Here is a 21,741-nt window from a genome sequence, read left to right as displayed (position 1 = left end):
ACTTTCGTAAGCAACCGATACACGCCTTTATTAAACATCACGAATGAGACCTCTGAGAATAATGAAAATAAATGAAATAAGTGTATTGTGCATTTAGTAAGAAAGTTATACAGAGGTACATCACATTTTATTGGAAGCTTAGATCCAAATACACGTTTCAATCTAATACTGGAGAAGCTAAACCTTGTATCAACAAGAATCACATTTTAATATGGTATTCCTTTGTGTGACATACAGATGCAATATGTACTCGGCAAATCGAATTTATTTCTTGGAATGGTGGAGTAAACAGTGATAAGACAAATTCATGACAAATTCTGTTTAAAATGACTAATTACTGAACGCAGAAACAGGGACTTCATTGCATAACGCAATCGCAATGATCACTCTCAAAGTTGAACATGATTGTAATTTTGAGTGATCAATATTGTTTGGCTTGTTGGTATTCAAATACACAGATGAATTACAAGAATGTTGTCGTCACAAGTTGACTGTTCCAAACTTCACACTAATATTATAAAGGAGAAAGTTTGTATGTGTGTGTGTGTGTGTGTGTGAGTGTGTGTGTGTGTGTATGTTTGTTACTCCTTCACGCAAAAACTACTGGACGGATTGGGCTGAGAATGGAGATAGATTATACCCTGGATTAGCACATAGGCTACTTTTATCCCGGAAAATCAAAGAGTTCCCACGGGAATTTTAAAAAAAACCCACATCCACTAACACGGTAGTTTGGCAGCTAATGTGTGACGAGTCGCAATCTCAATTGTTATAATTGGCTGAATTTAAGCTATTCTTGTTGCAACAATGAATTGTAGCCAAAAGTGAGCGAGTGTCGACTCAATCAGGTTTGTTTTATCGCGTCATGTAAATGTTTAATATGTGTTTATATGTTTCAGCCTAAAAGTAAAAGTGATTGCAAATACGTTGCTCAATTGCGCCCCAGTTTATTACAGAATCTTGAAATTCGTGGGGGTGGATTGCATGAACGATTTCATTAATTTATCAAGAATACAAATGGTAAAGTGACGGCTTATTAAATATTTATTTTCATATTCTTCATTCTATATTCTTTACTCTTATGATATTTGAATAAGACGAAAATTCGTATTAGTGCTAACGCAGATTGTTTAACAAAGAAATAAAAAAAAGAAAAGGTAATTAGTTCCAGATTTGTTCTACCGAATTTACCTTAAAACTGAATTTGTTCCGCGGAAAAAATGTAATACTTAAATGCTTTTGATGTCGAGCTACACCAACGGTATTTCTCTGAAAAGGAAGTCTCTAGTACTGTTCGGTAGTGTTCAGTCTTTGTGACAAGCTTTCTTTGTCAATAATATCAACTTTCGTGAACTATGAACTTAAGAGAAAAATCCTAATGAAATAATCGAATATAATTTTATTTAATAGAGTGGATAAATAAATATTAGAGTTAAAATTCAGATTATGATCTGATTATATTGGCCAGCAAAATTAAAAAAAAACCCTGAATAAAATTGTAAAGTAACTAGTGAGTGATTTCTTTTGTGTGACATCTTCCATACATTGTATGTTGCCCAATATGTAAATATTGTTGTCGAGTTAGATATCGACTGGGGACAAAACTTAGTTATTTTACATTTTAACTTGTAATGAGGACTACTTTAACTCAATACCTAGAGGAATAGCAAAGTTTTAATTAGTTTCATTAATAAGACTTAGGGTCGCGTCTTATTTAAGCACCACGCTTTATTAAGTAAGTACCTATTTAAATGATGATAAACTAGACTCTAGGTCATAATCTATTACCGTAACAAATAATAAAAAATTATACATGACAAATTTAAAATACTTACATAGTAATACTTAAATTTAAAAATACATACAGATAAAAATACTTACATAATCTTGTACGATGATGAGCAATGCTTTGTGTGCAAGTGCAACGACATCGACATATATCGACAGTAGATTGACTATTATTAATATTGTTGTCATAATAGTTAGGCCAATTTAGTTGAAAAAAAAACCTTTATAAATTATTTTACTTACCTTATGATACCTGACACCTTAATTTTCTCGCATAATCCATCTTCCATTGGTGAAAACTTTAAAATCCCTACAGACATTAGGTAGGTAGGTAGAGACAGCTGAACAAACTTAGCTGAGGCACTCTGTTATATAATAATTAAATTATAATCACTACTTATTAATATAAATGTGAGTGCTTGTTTGTTGGTTTGTCCTTCAATCATGACGCAACGGAGCAATGGAGTGACGTGGTGGTTGACGAACACTTTATTTAATGAATAAAGAGTTCGTCAAATCGAAAGGATAAATTGTAGCCTATGTCACTTTCCAGGTCTACTAACTAACTATATTCACGCAAACAACACGTGGATCCGTTGCTCTGTTCGAGTTGCGACGTGATTAAAAGACAAGCCACGAAGCCAACAAACAAGCACACTTTGGCATTTACGCTATGGGTAGGACCCCGACATAATTTCAACCCAAATACCCTATTTTTCCACCTTTCAAACAAAAAAAAACTCAATTAAAATCGGTTTATTAGTTTAGGAGCTACTATGCTACAGACAGATACACAGATACATAGATACACAGATACACACTTTTTGGGTCGGGGGTTAGTAAAATTCAGATTTTGTTAATGAACTCAAAACAATTAAATTGTGTGACGTAGGAGTAAGGCCGATATACAAAATCCTTTAATTTATGTACACCTTCATGTTTGCATTTTCTACTTTGATGAGCCTACAATGGCTAGAGGCTTATTGAGGGGCGCGAGCTTTCCTGGTAACGAACGTTATTAATTTCTTTTTAACCGACTTCCAAAAAAAGGAGGAGGTTCTCAATTCGTCGGAATCTTTTTTGTTGTATAGAATCAGGTGTTACGGAAGTTCATGATATACAAAGAATCAAAAGCTCAATTTGCTATAATCCGTCAAAAAAAAGGCAAATCTGTACGGTACAACCATGCAGCATGCACCACCCGCCCTTACACTGCTAAACATACAGGAAAAGCCAGCCAAGCAAGCCCCAACTACCACTACGCACAAATCCACCAAAACACATTCGATGCTTTCGCTCCGACACCGGAGCATCCTCAGGAAATGTAGACCTTACAATACACAATTGCAAAATTTTTTTGCTGATGGATTGATGGGCTCAATAATAAAATGAATACAGAAATTTCTTATTTTAACAGAATTAAGCTAAAAAGGGTAAGCTAAGGTACAAACCATCATCAAAATCTCAAAGATTTGTATGTAAATCGCGAGTATTTGTATGTAGAGTTCACTAGGAATAACATGTAGTGCGATTTTGCAGAACCATAATATTGTCAAAGACACGCACACGACAAAAACTTTTGATCCACCCATTCTGGCAATTATAAAGGTGCCAACACACTCGAACTGAACTGCAGCTGAGCTGCGCGTCGCGGCAGCGCGGCTGGAGAGAATGTCGTGCGGGGCGCTGCCGCGACGCGCAGTTCGGCTGCAGTTCACTTCGATTGCGTGGGCACCTTAATACTGTCAAGGACACGCACACTCAAAAACTTTTGATCCACCCATTCTGGCAATTATAAAGCGATGATTGAATTGGCAACTGAAATGAAATTGATTGATTATTTCAAATTATTAAAATAGGTCATTCATTGTAATGTAGGCAACGCTATGACAAGGATATGACCTACTGAACTATTTGCTGACTAGATTAATTGTTTAGAATTCAATCACAGTCATAGAATGTTTGTATGTACCTATTATTACAATTAAGTCTGTCCGTTAAAATGTCGCTTTCCTTTTTGGACATTTTGATCTTGAGAATATGTTAAGCTTTCATTATACGATCATTTATGCGGGCTTACGGACTTAGTCAACTGGTTAAAATAAAACGTACAAAAAATTCAACGTGGATGGATATTTCATTATTATGCAAGAGTTTTACGAAGTTGGATTAAATATCACAGATTAAATAGAAAGTGAAGAACAAGTAACTATTAACTTAACCAATTATTATTATTAGAGTTTTTCTTATTCCATCTTTCAGACACCGATAATATAGATAAAACTATATTAGGTAAACCGAGTTAAGAGCGGACTGTAAACAAAAAGAACACTTGAAAATAAAACTGTTGCCTCTTGGTTTTAGCAAAGCGGATATTTTTCCTTTTATTTTCATGAAAACTTCAACGGAAAAAGGAGATAATGAATATTATGTTTGCACTTTGTACCCGTACTTTCCGTAAAAGGTTCACTGGACGTCATTACGTACATGTTGGTGGCGTAGATCCATTATCCCAACAATTAGTGTGAGATCACGTTTTCCATTCACACACGGAAAGGACACACACACATATTTTATAATATTTACCCAATTCTGGTAACGGGTAACCATCATTTGAAGCACGTGCTTGTGTCAAAAGCTACGCAAACCCTGCGTCCATATCTATGTTCTTATGTCGGGGTCCTTAGTAGATCATAGAATATGTGTGATACACACAAGTGTACGAATTTGTCTTCACTTTTTATATTTTAATATGTGCTCATTCAATCCAACTTTGTAAAACTTGAATAACTATCACACTAATATTATAAAGGCGAAAGTTTGTATATGTGTGTGTGTGTGTGTGTATGTTTGTTACTCCTTCACGCAAAAACTACTAGACGGATTTGGCTGAAATTTGGAATGGAGATAGATAATATCCTGGTAGCACATAGGCTACTTTTTATCACGGAAAATCAAAGAGTTTCCACGGGATTTCAAAAAACCTAAATCCACGCGGGCGAAGACGCGGGCATCGGCTAGTGAAATATAATTCATGAATGAAACATGTTGATTTTTTTGTATAATTTGACAAAATCGGTAAGCCCGGATAAATGAATATTATGAAAGCTAAACGGATTTTCAAGAACAAAACTCTACACAGCACAATGCTTGCCACTCGGTTAGAAAAGAGGCCGTGCGTTCCTAAGTCTTAATTTTCCTTGCAGATGCTAATTTAACGTAGATATTCGATTTTCTGCGAATTCAACCTTTGACTTTCAGCTCAGTGTAATAATTACACCACTTAACAGGGCTCTCTCCGTCACTCGTTTCATACAATCGTAGTTCCAATTTCATTTGAATACTAAGCAACCAAATCTGTGTCTGTGGTGTTTTAGATTATTCTAAAAATATGTAGTTTTAAAATTACAGGGGCTCAAAGATTTGTATGAAAATTTTTAAGATCGCGTAACTTTGAAACCGAATATTTTAACAGAAATCTGGAAAACCACAGACATAGATATTAGTTTCTAGAATATGTCTGCAAAATTTCATGGACTTTGGTTGCTTAATATTCAAATGAAATTGGAACTACGATTGTATGAAACGAGTGACGGAGAGAGCCCTCTTAAGTAATAATTACACCACAGCAGTAAGTGGCGGCGTAAAACCTAACGCGTTGGAGTCACTTAATAGAAAATGACTTGAACTTTTGTAATAACTACCTACCACCGCGAAATAGATCGTTTTTTCTAGAACACTTCTCTAAGTAATACATTAAAGTAGCATAATAATCACAAAAAATAATGATTAATAATAATTTTATGTTACAATATTAGGGAAAATAAAACTAAACATTAATTTTGTACCATATTTTATTTTATTTAAAAAGAGACACGTATAAACCTTTAGTTTAAGTTAGTACCTGCATAGGCACAAGATATTAGGTATAACTGAAAGTCTTTACAGATAATGATGAATGTGTCAGGATAAAGTAGTTTTTAGGCTAAATTGTAGTTACCTACCTGATAAAAAATCTATTCCTATTTCTAAAAAATAAGTGAATGTGAGAATTTTCGATAACTTGTCCTACGAGTACCTAAATATTAACTACGTTGTTAAAATTACCTATCTTTTATAATTATTTACAAAATGACTAGATATTCGGATTCTGAATTAATTATACCTATTTTTATGCATTGAAAAAGTAGGTGCTTAAAAAGAATAATTTTTCTTTAGTTAATTTTAACATTACATTATATAATTTTATTTTATAACTAATTCTTATATTTTTAATTGACTAGATCGTACATTTTTTAGTAGATATTTATTCAAACATTTTTTTAAATATTTTAAAATATTTTAAAACATAAATTTTAAAATATAAATTTTTAAATATAAATTTTTAAATATAAAATATATATTTTAAAATATAATTTTTTTTAAATATTTTTTAAATATAATTTATTTATTTAAACATTTTTTTAAATAATATTATTAGGATACAGACGCATCCGGCCGTTGTACTATGCCTTATGTAAAAAGCGGTTTAAAAACGAATGCGTCAATATGCTAAAGGAGTACTGACGAAAAATTGATAAGTACTTAAATAAATTATAATACAATACAAACACTACACTAGGTCCCTTCTTTTCAATATTATCTTCCTATTTATTTATGACTAACATTTATTTAAGTGCGCACTCAATAAGTGATTTCTTCGATACCTATTACTTAGTGAGAAAGCTGTAAGAAATAAAGTGAAAGTTACGAAGCTGTAAGATTTATAATGATTGGAGTCATTTGTTGCGTTTCGCAAAACATCTTTAGTATAAGTGGACGTTGTTACGCAAAAAGGGAGTTAGTTTGAGATATTAAATTTTACAGAATTTTGCAGAATATTTAAAACTAACTCTCTAACGGTTGGATCATTTTCGTGTATCAACGTCCAAATTTATTTATTAATTTTACTTTTTAAATATGTGACGTTATCAAAATACAGAGTACTTAACTACTTACCTATTAATATGTGTATCTAAAGTATTTTTGAATGAAAAATCATAAAATTCTCGGTTTTTTCCGGGATATTAAAAGAAGATATGAAAGGATCCGCCTTATGTGTATAATCTACGAGTTAAGAACGAGTGTCAATTTTTTCAGCATTTGTTCACGAATTACGGTCATTAAATTCAACAAAAATAACTAATAACAAAATAGAAAAAGTAGCATTTTGCAAAAACAATTTAATTTTCTTTATCTAATTTAATGATTTTTATTCTTTATAGTTCTAAAGGTGCGATATTATTATTAATTACTAGAGGATGCCCGCGGCTTCGCCCGCCTGGATTTCGGTTTTTTAAATCCCTCAGGAACTCTTTGATTTTCCGGGATAAAAAGTAGCCTATGTCCTTTCCCGGGATGTAGCCCATGTCTGTACCAAATTTCATCAAAATCGGTTCAGCGGTTGGGCCGTGACAACGTAGCAGACAGTCAGACACACTTTCGCATTTATAATATTAGTATGGATTTAAAACGTGATCATGGGTTTGCAAATGAACTGCTGGCAATCAGCTAAACTTTAATTAGAAAAAGTTCAAGCAGAAAAGACGGTTAGGTAACCATAGATCATCATTCGAATTGCAATTGGGTAGGTATTTTATAGATTGCGTGAATCAATACAGATAGTAATACTAATGTTATAAAGAGGTAATTTTTTTTTAATTTGTTTGTAGGCGGTCTCTGGAAGTACGAACCGATTTTGAAAATTCTTTCATCTGCAGAAAGCTACATTATTTCAGACTAGCTATATTTAATTTTCAAAAAATTAGAGATCCTACGAAAAATGTAATAAGCTACCCGTGCGAAGCTGGATGGGTTTCTAGTAAATTATATTTCAATAAGTCAATACATAACTATAATTATTATCAAAGCTGTATTCTATTTTAAACTTAATAATATTCACGTTATTCCACACGTGTAGACAGACGGCAATTTGCTCGGTTCAAAAGTTTTGAAATCTTATAAGACCCTGTTATCATCTCAAGCTCCTGTATTCCAGAAATTGTAAACGTGTTGTTTATTGTGGGTACCCCAGGTATCTACTAGCAGCAGTCCAAGCACGTTCGGTGCGAGAACGTTTTCCCACACATCTTTAGGTGACAGCGTTGGAAAAGTCGCGATAGGATATGTCACACTGATTGTGTTTGGGCTACAAGTTGCGTAATATGTTTATCTTCGTAGTGGTTATACAGAACAGTCGATAGCTCAGGCGTAATTTCTCAATTAATATAAAATTTATTGTTATTAATATTCTATTACTAAGTACATTTAAATCTACCTTAAAAACGAACCTACTATAGATATAGCCTGTTTTAGACTTTCTATATTTTGTAATTGAATATATAACAGTATGTTTTTTAATTGCAAGCCTTCAAGTAAAGAATTGTGTTGGGAGTAGGCGTCAATCTGTTGAATGAGATTGTCAAATCACATTACAGTCTAAGAGCAATCATACCACAAAATGTTTTCTCGCAACTTTTTGATCGACAAACCGTTGCAAAAATCGCGAGAAAAATGTATCGTATTTAGTGTGCTCCGGCTGCAGTTATTTGTAGAAAATTACAGATTTTAACGATCTCGTAAAGTGACGAGTTTGTTTACTTGAAAACTACTGGTCAAGGCCGCTTCGTAATTATATTTAACTATATTCACTATTTATATTATTTATTGAATTTAGTTTGGCATTGGGGACACTGATCGCCGGGCTTGCAATGCTTTGTTGTTACAATATTCACGTATCTCTTCAATCGGCTGCATCAGGAATATAGGAACGTCATCATCTCGTTTCTGAAAAAAAAAGTTGATTTAGGGTGAGCTGTGAAAATTTTATCTTTCAATTTTCTGGTTGAACAGGACGTCTTATCTAAATAGTGATGGACCATAGCTCTTGAATTGGTGTCAGCAACGCAACGCTTTCTCGTGGTTTCTCGTGGTTTTGCATCTACAAAGCGTGCAAAAGCCGTAAAAAGCGCTGTCGCAATGGCTGTACTTGGGCTGTAGGTCGTTTGCTTTCAAAAGAGCTAGTTCAAACTTTGGGGTTGACCTGAGGTGCATCAAATCGAGCCGAACGGCGCTGATTGAAAGTATAACAAAGTATTCGATTCAGCGCACTACGACGCATCGCTGATCTACACACTATAGTGTAACAATATGGCGTTTTTATTATTATTACGATTTGATTCGACTCGGCTCTGTGAACCTAGTTTATATCAAACATAATACTTCATTTTCATAATCTCTTGGTTTCTGCCAGGAGGCCTGAATTCTATTCTATTCTGACCGTCGGTCGCGTCGTAGATACGAGGACATCAGGCTTTAAAAAACCGGCCAAGTGCGAGTCGGACTCGCGCACGGAGGGTTTCGTACGATATTTCGCACGATAAATCAAAAACATAAACATTGTGCATAAAAATAAATAAACATCTGTTTTAGAATGCACAGTTAAAGCCCTTTTATATGATACCCCACTTGGTATAGTTATCTTACTTTGAAAATTTAAACACATTTTAATTTTTTTTAAATAATGTAACCACAAATTCATGGTTTTCAGATTTATTGCTTTACTTGTGCTATAAGACCTTCCTACCTTCTAAATTTTATGATTCTAGGCCAACGGGAAGTACTCTATAGGTTTTCTTAACAGACACGACGGACGGACGGACGAACAGACAGACAGACAGACAACAAAGTGATTCTATAAGGGTTCCGTTTTTCCTTTTGAGGTACGGAACCCTAAAAAGGGGGTAAATCTCATTGTACCTTCAATAATTCGTAGGTGAAATAACGGTCAAGCGGGACAAAATATCGGATCGATTGATGTGAAATTCATGAACTTACATACTGGTGGTTGAAATGACCTTACAGTCTGCTGAATCTTTTGGTGATAAATAATTCTGAGCTTCATATTATATTATCTGGTAGGTATTCAATGTCACTCCAGAAGTTTGTATAACAATGGAGTATATTATTTTAAATATTGAGATACATATTTAGTGAAAATAGTACTAAAGTTGCATAATAAGTCAGAGATAAAGTATGAAAATTGTATCATGTGAGTATATACTTACGTAAAGTTGTAATAATGTAATCTTTTTGGTTGAACTGTTTGTACGTGGAGGGTAATACGATTCAAAAAGTGATATTTAAAAAATAAGTAAAAAAACTGATTCCCGCCATTTTCAGATTATTTTTCTGTCCAAGAAAATTAGTGAATCAGAAAGGAATTCGATGCATTTGAAGTAATCGCAAACATGATAACTTTTCCACTCTACTGCAGTTCAGTCTAGTGTAGTCTGTCATGGATAAAGTTGATGCTTTTTGTGAAAGAGTGGAGCAAGATCGGCATATAAGTAATTATAGCATTACTGAAGAACTGGGCATTAATCACAAAACAGTTTTATTTCAATTGAAGAAGTCTGGGTACAAAAAAACTCGATATCCAAACAAGCTCACTGAAAGAAGCTCAGTAAATTTATAACACCCCCGACAAGTGAAGGTTAAGTAACTAGAAAAGAGCTGATAACTTTGAAACGGCTGAACTGATTTTCTTGGTTTATAGCTAAGAACACTCTCGATCAAGCCACTTTTCAAACAAAAAAAACTAAATTAAAATCGGTTCATTAGTTTAGGAGCTACGATGCCACAGACAGATACACACGTTAAACTTATAACACCCCTCTTTTTGGGTCGGGGGTTAATTATCTGATAAAATGCAATGAAACCGCAACATTTTTGAAAAGATTGGGTGATTAGAAGTGAATAACTCTCGATAAGAACGTGCGGAAAAGATCAGTATAAAATCAGTGAAACGGATGATAGATCGTGGAAAGCTAGCTAGCAGATAGACACACACACTTTCACATTTGTTATATTAGTTTTTTTTTTCTTCTCTCGTCTGGCTTTACACTGATTAGCCAATGTCAAGTGTGTAGTTATTTACAAGTTAGGAAAACTATATGTATAAGTATGGACTTCGTCTGTGCTGGCGCCCGCCGACATAAACGCGGCGCCCCTCTAGAGCGCTTCTCAGTCAGTTCCTCGGTCAGTTCCACCACCAATAAACACCAGCGGGACACAAAAACCGGCCACTTCTAACAAAAAAACACTCCAAAAAGTCACAACATGCGCGCCAACAAACGCCACCACAGACAAAGTCCTGTTATATTAGTATACATTAGATGAATACTAGAACTTGGTCAAGTACGAGTCGGACTCGCACACGAAGGGTTCCGTACAATCGTACAAGAAACAATACATTTTTTATTTTAATGGCGGCCATTTTATAGTTTTTATGAGATATTTGTTGCTATACGAGTAGCGAAAATAGAAATACCATTCTATTAATTTCATTCTGAAAATTTCTATGCTCTACCTACCTATTATACCAGTTCATGAGATACAGACACGATACAGCCCATGGATAGACGGACGGACTGACGGAGAGTAGAGGCTTAGTAATAGGGTCGCGTTGATATTGAGTATGGAACCCTAAAATGGTATTTTTTTTTATATTGTTACCTTGTAATAAGGCTTAAGTATTTTCTTTCGAAGTATCTTTCGACCTAGTTCCTCGTGATCATTTAAAATTGAATAGCGTGAGACTAAAAATATTATATAATAAAAAAACAGTTAAGTGCGGGCCACGCGGTCTGTAAGGGTCCTCCGTAGTTGCCTGCCACAATATATTAACTGCTATACATTATCTAACAACTTCATCTATCTTCATCTTGTAAAACCTATACTTTAGTTGGTGACAAATGCACACACGCGTACACACACACTTACACACACGCACGCATACCAACCCCCCCCCCCACTCATACTTGACTCTAAAAAATTTATTTTACCACTTAGTCCGCGTGATTAATATGTGGGTTCACATGCCAAATTAAAGCTTTCTAGTACCTACTAAAAGTGTCTGAGCAAAGCCGGGGATGGACGGACGCGGTGAACGGACGGATGGACAGATAGATGGACATGGCGAAAATATAAAGGTTCCTTGTTTACTATGGAACCCTAAAAGAAGGAAATAACGTAATCTAGATATTCAAACCATGGTAAAACTACAAAATGAAACTTTTCCTCATTTCTACGATCGACATAAACGATAATTGTGATCAAGATTTCTTCCTAGAAGTCCCAATATCCTTTCCTACCATTATATTTGAGCTTATAAACTATAGTCTCTTATAACTTAACATTGTAGAACTATAGAACTTAACAGAATAATAGAATAATAACAGAATGTTTATGATAGAATAATAGACCACGAGTCGATAGGGGAAAACACCTTAAAATCAGAGAACAGGGAACAATGATTCGCAAAATGTTTCCCCCTTTCCCATAAGCGTAGAAAATAAGAAGTAGCTACTAAATTAATGAAATTAGTACCTGAAATAAGACTTCGCCTTCGAAATATGTTAATTGATATTTTCTCGTCCTCAGCAGGAGTCCGACGAGTTTGTCTGAGATCACCGTGTAGATCTGTAAGGAAAATATAACGTGAATACCAGCATATTATATTTAATTTAAAATATAATTTAATTTTGAGGAGTAAAGGACGGACCACATTACAGGCGGCGCTGCGCTGCGCGTTGCTACGCGTCAAAATATTTTTTATGCTGCGTCACGCCCGCCATTTATTGCGACGTGCACCATACGAAATGATTGAAATAATATTTTAATACTTATGTATTAAACCTCGACCAATGCGGTTTGACCTTAAGGGTGGTTTTAGACTATCGCGTTTTTGCGCATATCACGTTTGTTTTGGCATATACAAACGTGCTATATTTTGCGATTCAATAAACCGAACGCGCGTAAATGCTCAACGACGTTACGGCGTGTTCGCTCAAACTATCGGGCCAGTTATTTAGTAGCAATAATATGAATTGTCATCTTGTGCGGTTTGCGCGTCCAGAGCTTATTAAGTCGTAGGTATCCTGGTAGGTATAATCGTCGTAGGTAGGTTGGTAGGTATAACAGCCGGGGTGGCGTTTTTTTTTTTTTTGCTGATTTAATATCAGCCTTAACCACCCAGCTATCAGCTATACCTCCTACATTACAAAAACTCTACATTAAATATTAATAATTTAATTCCGAGTTAAATACATATTTTACTTTATACCTCTACAAGTAATTAGGCATCAAATTCAATCTTATTAATTATTAATATTTCGATTTGCGGCGTGTTTCACATTAATTCAATAAATTTATTCCAAAACTAATTAACTCCAAATCATAGGTGTGTGCTTAGTATGAGATTTTACCTCACAGCAAAGTTGACAGAATTCGAGCCTCGAAATACTCCATCGACCTAATTTGTCTCGTCTTAAAGCTACAAGATCGTCTCTATACATTGCATTCGGATATCCTAGAATCTGACTGCTAATCTTCCCATATTAATTAGAATTATATGAAGAGCAATTTGAATGAAATTGTGTCCATGCACGTATATATAACGAATCATAAACAATAACAAAAGCAAACACCACGCTCAATGACAACGGAAATATTTCCACGTGCTCTTAGGAGACGTTAAGATTCTGCATTAGTCAATTCGGCCGTTAACAACGTTGTCTTATTTGTCCAAAAAGACTGACGGACACTTTTTGACAAATAACAACATTGCCAAGTAACTTACCGAAAGATTACCTACATTGAAGATAGATTGATCATTATTAATTTCAGTCTTTAGACGGTTGGTTATCTGACAAACATCGCTAAACAAACAACGAAACCTATCATCACACGCACAGCCTCCGCGGTGCAGGATAGCGCGAGTGACATGCGGGTGTGCGGGACGTCCACCTGCCTCTTACCCCGATTGCCATCTCGACCTGTCGCAAACTGTACATGCAGCGATAGGTACATCACCCGGATATACGAGTGCATTATACGTTCCAAAATCATGACGTCACATAACATTCCAACTGCGCCGTCATGGCCGAGTGTCGGCCAGCGTCGGCCAAGATTTAAATTTGGCATGCGTATAGTAATGACCGACTGTTCGCTCGTAATTAGCGGCATAAACACTACCGGCGAAACCGAATATGGAAACGGGAACGGGCGGGCGAAAATAAATCTGGAGCATTTTCCGGTTCAATGTCGCAATAAATATATTCTATACTAGCTGATGCCCGCAGCTTCGCCCGCGTGGATTTAGGTTTCTAAAAAAAGTAGCCTATGTTATATATATGTTATATGTCTAAGTAGGGAGTAACAACTCCCTCGTCAATCCTCTACTTGTCTGTGAAAATCCCGTCTAAATCGGTTCAGCCGTTCCGAAGATTAGCCCGTTCAAACAGACAGACAGACAGACAAAAGTTTTAAAAATATAAGTTCAAATAACCATATGAGCTTAATAAGAGGTAGTTATTTCGAAATTACAGACAGACACTCCAATTTTATTTATTAGTAGTATAGATACGTCATGATTTATCTATTTAAATTTGAAATAAATAAATAAATAGATTTTTAATTCAGGCACTTATCATCATATCATTATTATCAACGGATAGAGTTCCACTCCTGAATATGTATAGGTTTCTTGAAGGAACTCCACATGCTGCGTTCTTGCCGCCTAAACACTCTCTTTGATTGATTACTATAGTTTGATGTCATCTGTCCCCCTAGTGGGGTAGTATGGCTCTTCCAATACTGCACTCGCCTTTACGATAACCATTCTAGCACCTGGGGACCCCGAAGTCTATCGTTATCTAATATCAGGCATTAGTATGCGTTAGTAAAAAAAATAATCACACAACCCATGTTCGTACTTTGACAAACAAGTATTCTATTTGCTGAATTAATTTTAATTATTTTTAATCATTAATTTATATTTATAGCGACATCCTGTTTATGCACCTAAAACCTATAACGCTGAATGGAATCTCCTATAAGCACCAATGTGTGCATAATCCTAGCATCTCCGGGGAGAGCTGTCCAGCTTACTGGCCAATTTGCTGAGGTTGCTGTTGGTGTGACTCACTAGCTAGAGCATCATGGACGCGGCATGTGTATGATCACTTAGGAATCATCCACGCGAGTACCCGTTAACATCGCCAATGCACTACAGTCTAATCTAAATGTATAAAAGGAAAATCTGACTGACTTGTCTATCAACGCACAGCTCAAACTACTGGATGGGCCGACATGCAGATCGCTATTATGACGTAGACATCCGCTAAGAAAGAATGTTTGAAAATTCAATCCCTAAGGGGGTAAAATAGGGGTTCGTAATTTTTGTAGTCCATGCGGACAAAGTCAGAGGTATAAGCTACTATGGTGAATATAGGCTTAATAATAGTTCAAAACTTAGACATGCTTCTTTAAATACACAACTACTCATAGAAATAGTTAATTTCACCACAAACAGGTTGAAGATAGTCCTGAAAAGCTAAAAACGAAACAAATTATGAAGTCGGTCTTACCGTTCTACGTGGGAATGCATTTTAATTTTAACACGTGTTCGCTTGAAACTTGAAAGAGCTACGTTATTAATTCTTTTAGTCTGTGATTTCCGTGGGCCAAAGGAAAACGAATAAGAAGCTTATTTTATAAGTTTTTGTATTTATCCTGCTAATATTATAAACGCGAAAGTTTGTATGATGGATGGATGTTTGTTACTCTTTCACGCTAAATTAACTACTGAACAGATGGCTGCAATTTGAAATGGAGATAGGTGGATTATCCCCCGGATACAGCACATAGGGTATTTTTATCCTGGAAAATCAATGAGTTCCCACGGGATTTTTATAAACTTATATCCACGGGAACGAAGTCGCGGGCATCAGCTAGTCACACTTCACACTAATATTATAAAGGCGAAAGTTTGTATGTGTGTGTGTGTGTGTGTGTGTGTGTGTGTATGTTTGTTACTCCTTCACGCAAAAACTACTGGACGGATTTGGCTGAAATTCGGAATGGAGATAGATAATATCCTGGATTAGCACATAGGCTACTTTTTATCCCGGAAAACCAAAGAGTTCCCACGGTATTTCGAAAAACCTAAATCCACGCGGACCAAGTCGCGGGCGTCAGCTAGTAGTAGATAAACCCCCTTAAAGATTAATTTAAGAGAGGTCTGTGCACTTTATGACTTCGGGGGTCCCTTAAAAGAAGGGATATAACTTTTTATCGGATCAGATTCTTGAAGCCTCAAGGCAAGCCACACCCGGGCCAGACAACAAAAGCAGAAAATTACGCATTCTTGTACACTAGGTAGGTATGAATTTGAACATCTTTTTCTATCTAATTTTATGACAATTTGAATCCGAATAGGTATAAATAAACCCACAATGAATTTTACTTTATTCAGATTAAAAAATCAATTCTTGCAAATCCGGTATGAAAACCGTAGGTGCATAAATCCACTCTATGCTATGTACATTGAATGAACGGTCAATTCTTTTTAGCAGTGAGTGAAAATCAGGGCTATGCCTACAAGTAATTTTTAGAAGCTTAGGCTGGACTCTCATTTTTGCTACTGTTGATGTCGCCTTAAGGCCGGCGCACATATATGCCCGCGAAGTTTTCTAATCGCGTGACACATTGCGCGAATTACTACCAGAGAATGCGCGAGCACGCGTGGGACTGCGCCCGGTTGCGCGAGTATCCGCACGGATGCACAATTGATTTTAGATATTATTTCAATGAGGACAATGTCGATGATATTTTGACTGTGAAAAATGCTCTGCGCTGCGCTCCGCCATATGTGCGCCGGCCCTTAGACGACAGCTTAAGTGACAGCTTTGTATCCTAATGAGACGCTCGGCGACGGTTGGAGCCTTTCAGAGGTTCCCTAGATAAACTTAAGCTTCTAGACGATGGTGATTAGAGCAGAAAATTCACCATGTGCACCATGTGTTCGGTTTTACAGCTTTATTGCTAAAGCAAGCTCTTATACAGGCAAACTTTGGTGAAAGGACAGAGCGCGGGATGGCGCAAGATCTAAAAAGTAACCCACGATACAATTTTTTTTGAAGATTATGATAAACATTTAAGTTAGTATGAAAAAAATGAATGTGTTAGATTTAAATTATAAAGTGGGCTTAAATGATGACTAATAAAAGTTATCATCTATCTTTTATTTAGGCTTGTAGGTAGCTATGATTTTGTCAGGTAAAGCCTAAATGTTAAATCATTTAACAATTAAAATCAAGCAAAGCAACTACTGTATTATTTAGTAAAAGTAAGAATCCTAAACTGTTTTCTAAAATTAAATAAATTAAAAACCTAATCTATACTTTCACTTCAATAGATAAAGTTAATTAATTACCAAGAGAGGGTAGGTAGTAAACACCTAAGTAAAACAAACCAAGCTGAATAATAATAATTAGTCGTTTATTCAGATACCTTTCTCACTTTAATCTTTATAGATCTATCTGTATTTTATTGTATTGTTCAGCATAGATCTATTTATTTAAAGATGACTCTACTGCCCGTTTCGCAAAGGTGTTTCGTCGTGGAGAAGAAAGGGCAAAGAAACTCCACAACACACGTCTTTTAAAACCATTACAACATTCAATACATAGTACTAAAACATATTTAATAATCAGTTATAACCAGCAAATGGTTATCAATTATATCAATTATCAATAAAATATAAGAATACTTAACTTTGGTATAACCTGCCGCCCTTGTTTGCTCTGGCGTCAAGAACTTCACCATTTGAACCAGACTGACTTTACTATTTGAATTATAACACAAGAATGACGTAGACTGAATTATTACACAAGAAATGATGTAGACTGAATTATTCCACAAGAATGACCTCCCTCCGTCGAGGTAAGGTACTTTTATAGACACTGCCATCGCAAACAAGGCGGGAATCCATTGTGACGTCCATCTTAATATTTATTTGAAGGTTGGTACAATGTACCAACCTAACACAATATTTAATTTAACATAATAATATCATCAGCAACACATATTTATGGTTTACATATTGTTAATTTGACAATAATAATTAATTACATAATAAATCGATGGTTTACATATTATTTCACATAATAACTATTGACAACTGTATACCAAATCCAGCGGTATCATGTCAACCCTAGTATAGTGACAGTATTTAATTCACAATTAATAATTAATGACATGTATTGATAATTAACATCATAATATTTTAGATATTCTCTTATTCCTTATTTTACATAATAACTATTGACTACTGTATGATAAATGTTAAATCCAGTAGTATCATGTCAATCTTAGTATATTGACAGTATTTATTTTACAATAAATTAACTAGTGATACGTATTGATAATTTGAATCTTAATATTTTACATATTGTCATATTCCTAGATACCAAATTAAACTATGATGAATAATAAAAGACATTATAACAATATCATACTCTTGTTTGATGGCAGCACATTGACAGTGAAAATTGTCGCGGAATAATAACGTTTCCGTTCCAAATATAATAACCAATATGTAGTTCAGTCTCTAAGTTTACGATCGGATCAATTATAACATAATAAATATAGGCATAAATTTATCTTGATCTGACACGGCCAGACTGACAAGTACTTCGCTCTCGAAGTACATAGGGGAAAGAAAGGAAAAGAAAAGGAAAATGCCTAGCTAAAAGCTAAAAAAAAAATATCTGTAAGCTACCAAAAATATATCTGTAGGCTACAAAAAAAAAATATCTGTAAGCTACAAAAAAAAAAATCTGTAAGCTAATAGCTAACCTATTAGTTAGAGACCCCCCTCTCAGTCCTCTCACCTGCTGTGCGTGAAGATCTAGACCGAGTGGGTCAGTAACTCAGCAGACTACTGCCTCCGGCCTTTATTGCAAAATACCTATTCCCGCTGAGTGGAACATAACGGTAGAGCAACAGGGCGGTCATCAGCAGCCTAAATAAACTACCTAACTATCTGCCCCCCATAAATATTATGGGCTTGTACCAGAGACAATTACTAGATCACAGTACTAGCATTTGTCAGGTTCAAGACGTCTAACATTATCAAACCAAAAACTTCTTTTTAAAAAAAAGGAAATGTTAAGAGAAGTTAAGAATTAGTACTGATAATGATTAGTACAAGCAGAACTAACTAACACCTACCTAACAATCTGCCCCCCATAAAAATATGGGCTTGTACCAGAGACAATTACTAGATCACAGTACTAGCATTTGTCTAGTTCAAGACGTCTAACATTACCAGACCAAAAACTTCTTAAAAAAAAAGTATTAATAGAAGTTAAGAATTAGTACTGGCAATGATTAGTACAAGCAGAACTAACACCTACCTACCTAACGATCTGCCCCCCATAAAGATATGGGCTTGTACCAGAGACAAGTACTAGATCACAGTACTAGTATTTGTCAAGTTCAAGACGTCTAACATTACCAGACTAAAAACTTCTTAAAAAAAATGTATTAATAGAAGTTAAGAATTAGTACTGGTAATGATTAGTACAAGCAGAACTAACACCTACCTACCTAACGATCTGCCCCCCATAAAGATATGGGCTTGTACCAGAGACAAGTACTAGATCACAGTACTAGTATTTGTCAAGTTCAAGACGTCTAACATTACCAGACTAAAAACTTCTTAAAAAAAAAATGTATTAATAGAAGTTAAGAATTAGTACTGGTAATGATTAGTACAAGCAGAACTAACTAACCTAATTTTCTATTTGTCCTTGTCTCATTTGGGATTATTAACCTTTTGACCGTTTGACCATTTGACACTAAAAGATTTTTTTTTTTTTTTTGTTTTTCTTCCTTGTTTTTCTTCTTTCTGTCATTTAAAGTATAAATTATTAGCATATTATATCTCTTATTCGGCCATTCTGATAAGTACTTCGCTCTCGAAGTACATAGGAAAATAGAACATTGTAGCCAGTGAAAGTAAATCAACTGCGGTAGCAAAATACCGACATGAAAAAAAAAAATATATAAAATGATGTCATTCGTACCGACGTATATAAAATAAATTATATATAAATACGATTGTGTTATTCGTAACACAATTAATATTCAAAGATTCAATGTCAATGTTACTGCCATGAAAACTAAGATAGCTAGACGTCAGACCGAAATTGGATTATTATAGAATTTGTTTTATTTGTTGTTACAAAACATTGTGCCTATCTATTTCTATGTGAATAAACATAGTCTTTATTTTATGTTATTGTATGTGATTTCTTCCTTCCTTCCTCTTTCAAAACAACTCAAGAAAAATAAAATTATAAAATGTTATAATGTAGGTATTTCCAAAATAAAATGGATGTATTACTATTAGTAGGAAGACTTATTAACATTAAGTATCTATATACTAAATATAGAAACAGTGAGGATATTTTATTAGTAAGATTAAAAAAATCAAACTGTATTTAAGGGGACTATATTTTTTTTTTTTTTTTTTTTTAAGGCAAGTTGAAGAGAGCCAAAAAAAAAAACACTTGAGTGTCAAAAATTATTTAAATTGCTTTAAGAGAAAAGAAAGTAAATAGTTTTTTTTTTTTTTTCTTTTTATGCTTAGGTTTCGTAAATCATAATTTTGAAAATTCACACTGTCTTCAGACTTTTACCTAAAGTAAATGGGTATGATATATTCTTGAAAGCAAATTTACTGTTTTGTTGTTATTTTTGCTTTGATAGAGTATTATAATTTTGTGATTATTTCAAAAATACATTTTATATTAATCGCTCGGCCAATCTGACGCCTAACTAGATTTACCATTATCTAAATAAAATTATCTTAATCTAGATTTGTCTTATTAACTAAAATTTTTGTAACCACCCTCACTAAAAAAAAAAATAAACACTAGAACTTAGCTGTAGCATTGAATTTCACCAATGGAGAAACGTTTTAACTAGCGGTGCCAAACTAGCATCAAGTGCCACTGACGACAGGGTTGTCCATCGCTCTCTGGCCTTCGGATTACCAGCACCAAGTGCCATTGACGACAGGCAGAAGCCTGTCGCTTCGAGGAGAGGCCGCATCCACGATTACTGAAAGCATTTGAAAAGTATTAGTATTAAGACAAGATCTTATCGAATCCCACTTCTGATGTTAGATTTAAATTATAAAGTGGGCTTAAATGATGACTAATAAAAGTTATCATCTATCTTTTATTTAGGCTTGTAGGTAGCTATGATTTTGTCAGGTAAAGCCTAAATGTTAAATCATTTAACAATTAAAATCAAGCAAAGCAACTACTGTATTATTTAGTAAAAGTAAGAATCCTAAACTGTTTTCTAAAATTAAATAAATTAAAAACCTAATCTATACTTTCACTTCAATAGATAAAGTTAATTAATTACCAAGAGAGGGTAGGTAGTAAACACCTAAGTAAAACAAACCAAGCTGAATAATAATAATTAGTCGTTTATTCAGATACCTTTCTCACTTTAATCTTTATAGATCTATCTGTATTTTATTGTATTGTTCAGCATAGATCTATTTATTTAAAGATGACTCTACTGCCCGTTTCGCAAAGGTGTTTCGTCGTGGAGAAGAAAGGGCAAAGAAACTCCACAACACACGTCTTTTAAAACCATTACAACATTCAATACATAGTACTAAAACATATTTAATAATCAGTTATAACCAGCAAATGGTTATCAATTATATCAATTATCAATAAAATATAAGAATACTTAACTTTGGTATAACCTGCCGCCCTTGTTTGCTCTGGCGTCAAGAACTTCACCATTTGAACCAGACTGACTTTACTATTTGAATTATAACACAAGAATGACGTAGACTGAATTATTACACAAGAAATGATGTAGACTGAATTATTCCACAAGAATGACCTCCCTCCGTCGAGGTAAGGTACTTTTATAGACACTGCCATCGCAAACAAGGCGGGAATCCATTGTGACGTCCATCTTAATATTTATTTGAAGGTTGGTACAATGTACCAACCTAACACAATATTTAATTTAACA

At 34.5% G+C, this 21,741-nt stretch overlaps 1 protein-coding gene across 2 annotated transcripts in view; it reads right to left on the bottom strand.

Annotated features, from left to right (window-relative positions):
• Positions 1-8,492: 8,492 nt before the first annotated feature.
• The window catches only part of LOC123874150 (actin-binding Rho-activating protein-like), a 51,911-nt gene continuing 38,662 nt past the window's right edge, over positions 8,493-21,741 (bottom strand). For both annotated transcript variants that reach the window (XM_045919357.1, XM_045919356.1), the window contains exons 4-5: positions 12,217-12,309; positions 8,493-8,613 (exon numbers count right to left, since the gene is read on the bottom strand). In XM_045919357.1, the coding sequence (XP_045775313.1) occupies positions 8,500-8,613; positions 12,217-12,309 (207 nt within the window). In that variant the 3' untranslated portion in view covers positions 8,493-8,499. The remainder of the gene's footprint in view (positions 8,614-12,216; positions 12,310-21,741) is intronic.

This window comes from Maniola jurtina, chromosome 18, assembly GCF_905333055.1.
Source record: "Maniola jurtina chromosome 18, ilManJurt1.1, whole genome shotgun sequence".
NCBI classification, from domain to species: Eukaryota; Metazoa; Arthropoda; class Insecta; order Lepidoptera; family Nymphalidae; genus Maniola; species Maniola jurtina.
Note: the sequence above shows the minus strand (reverse complement) of the source record. Positions and strands in the feature narration are given on the sequence as shown.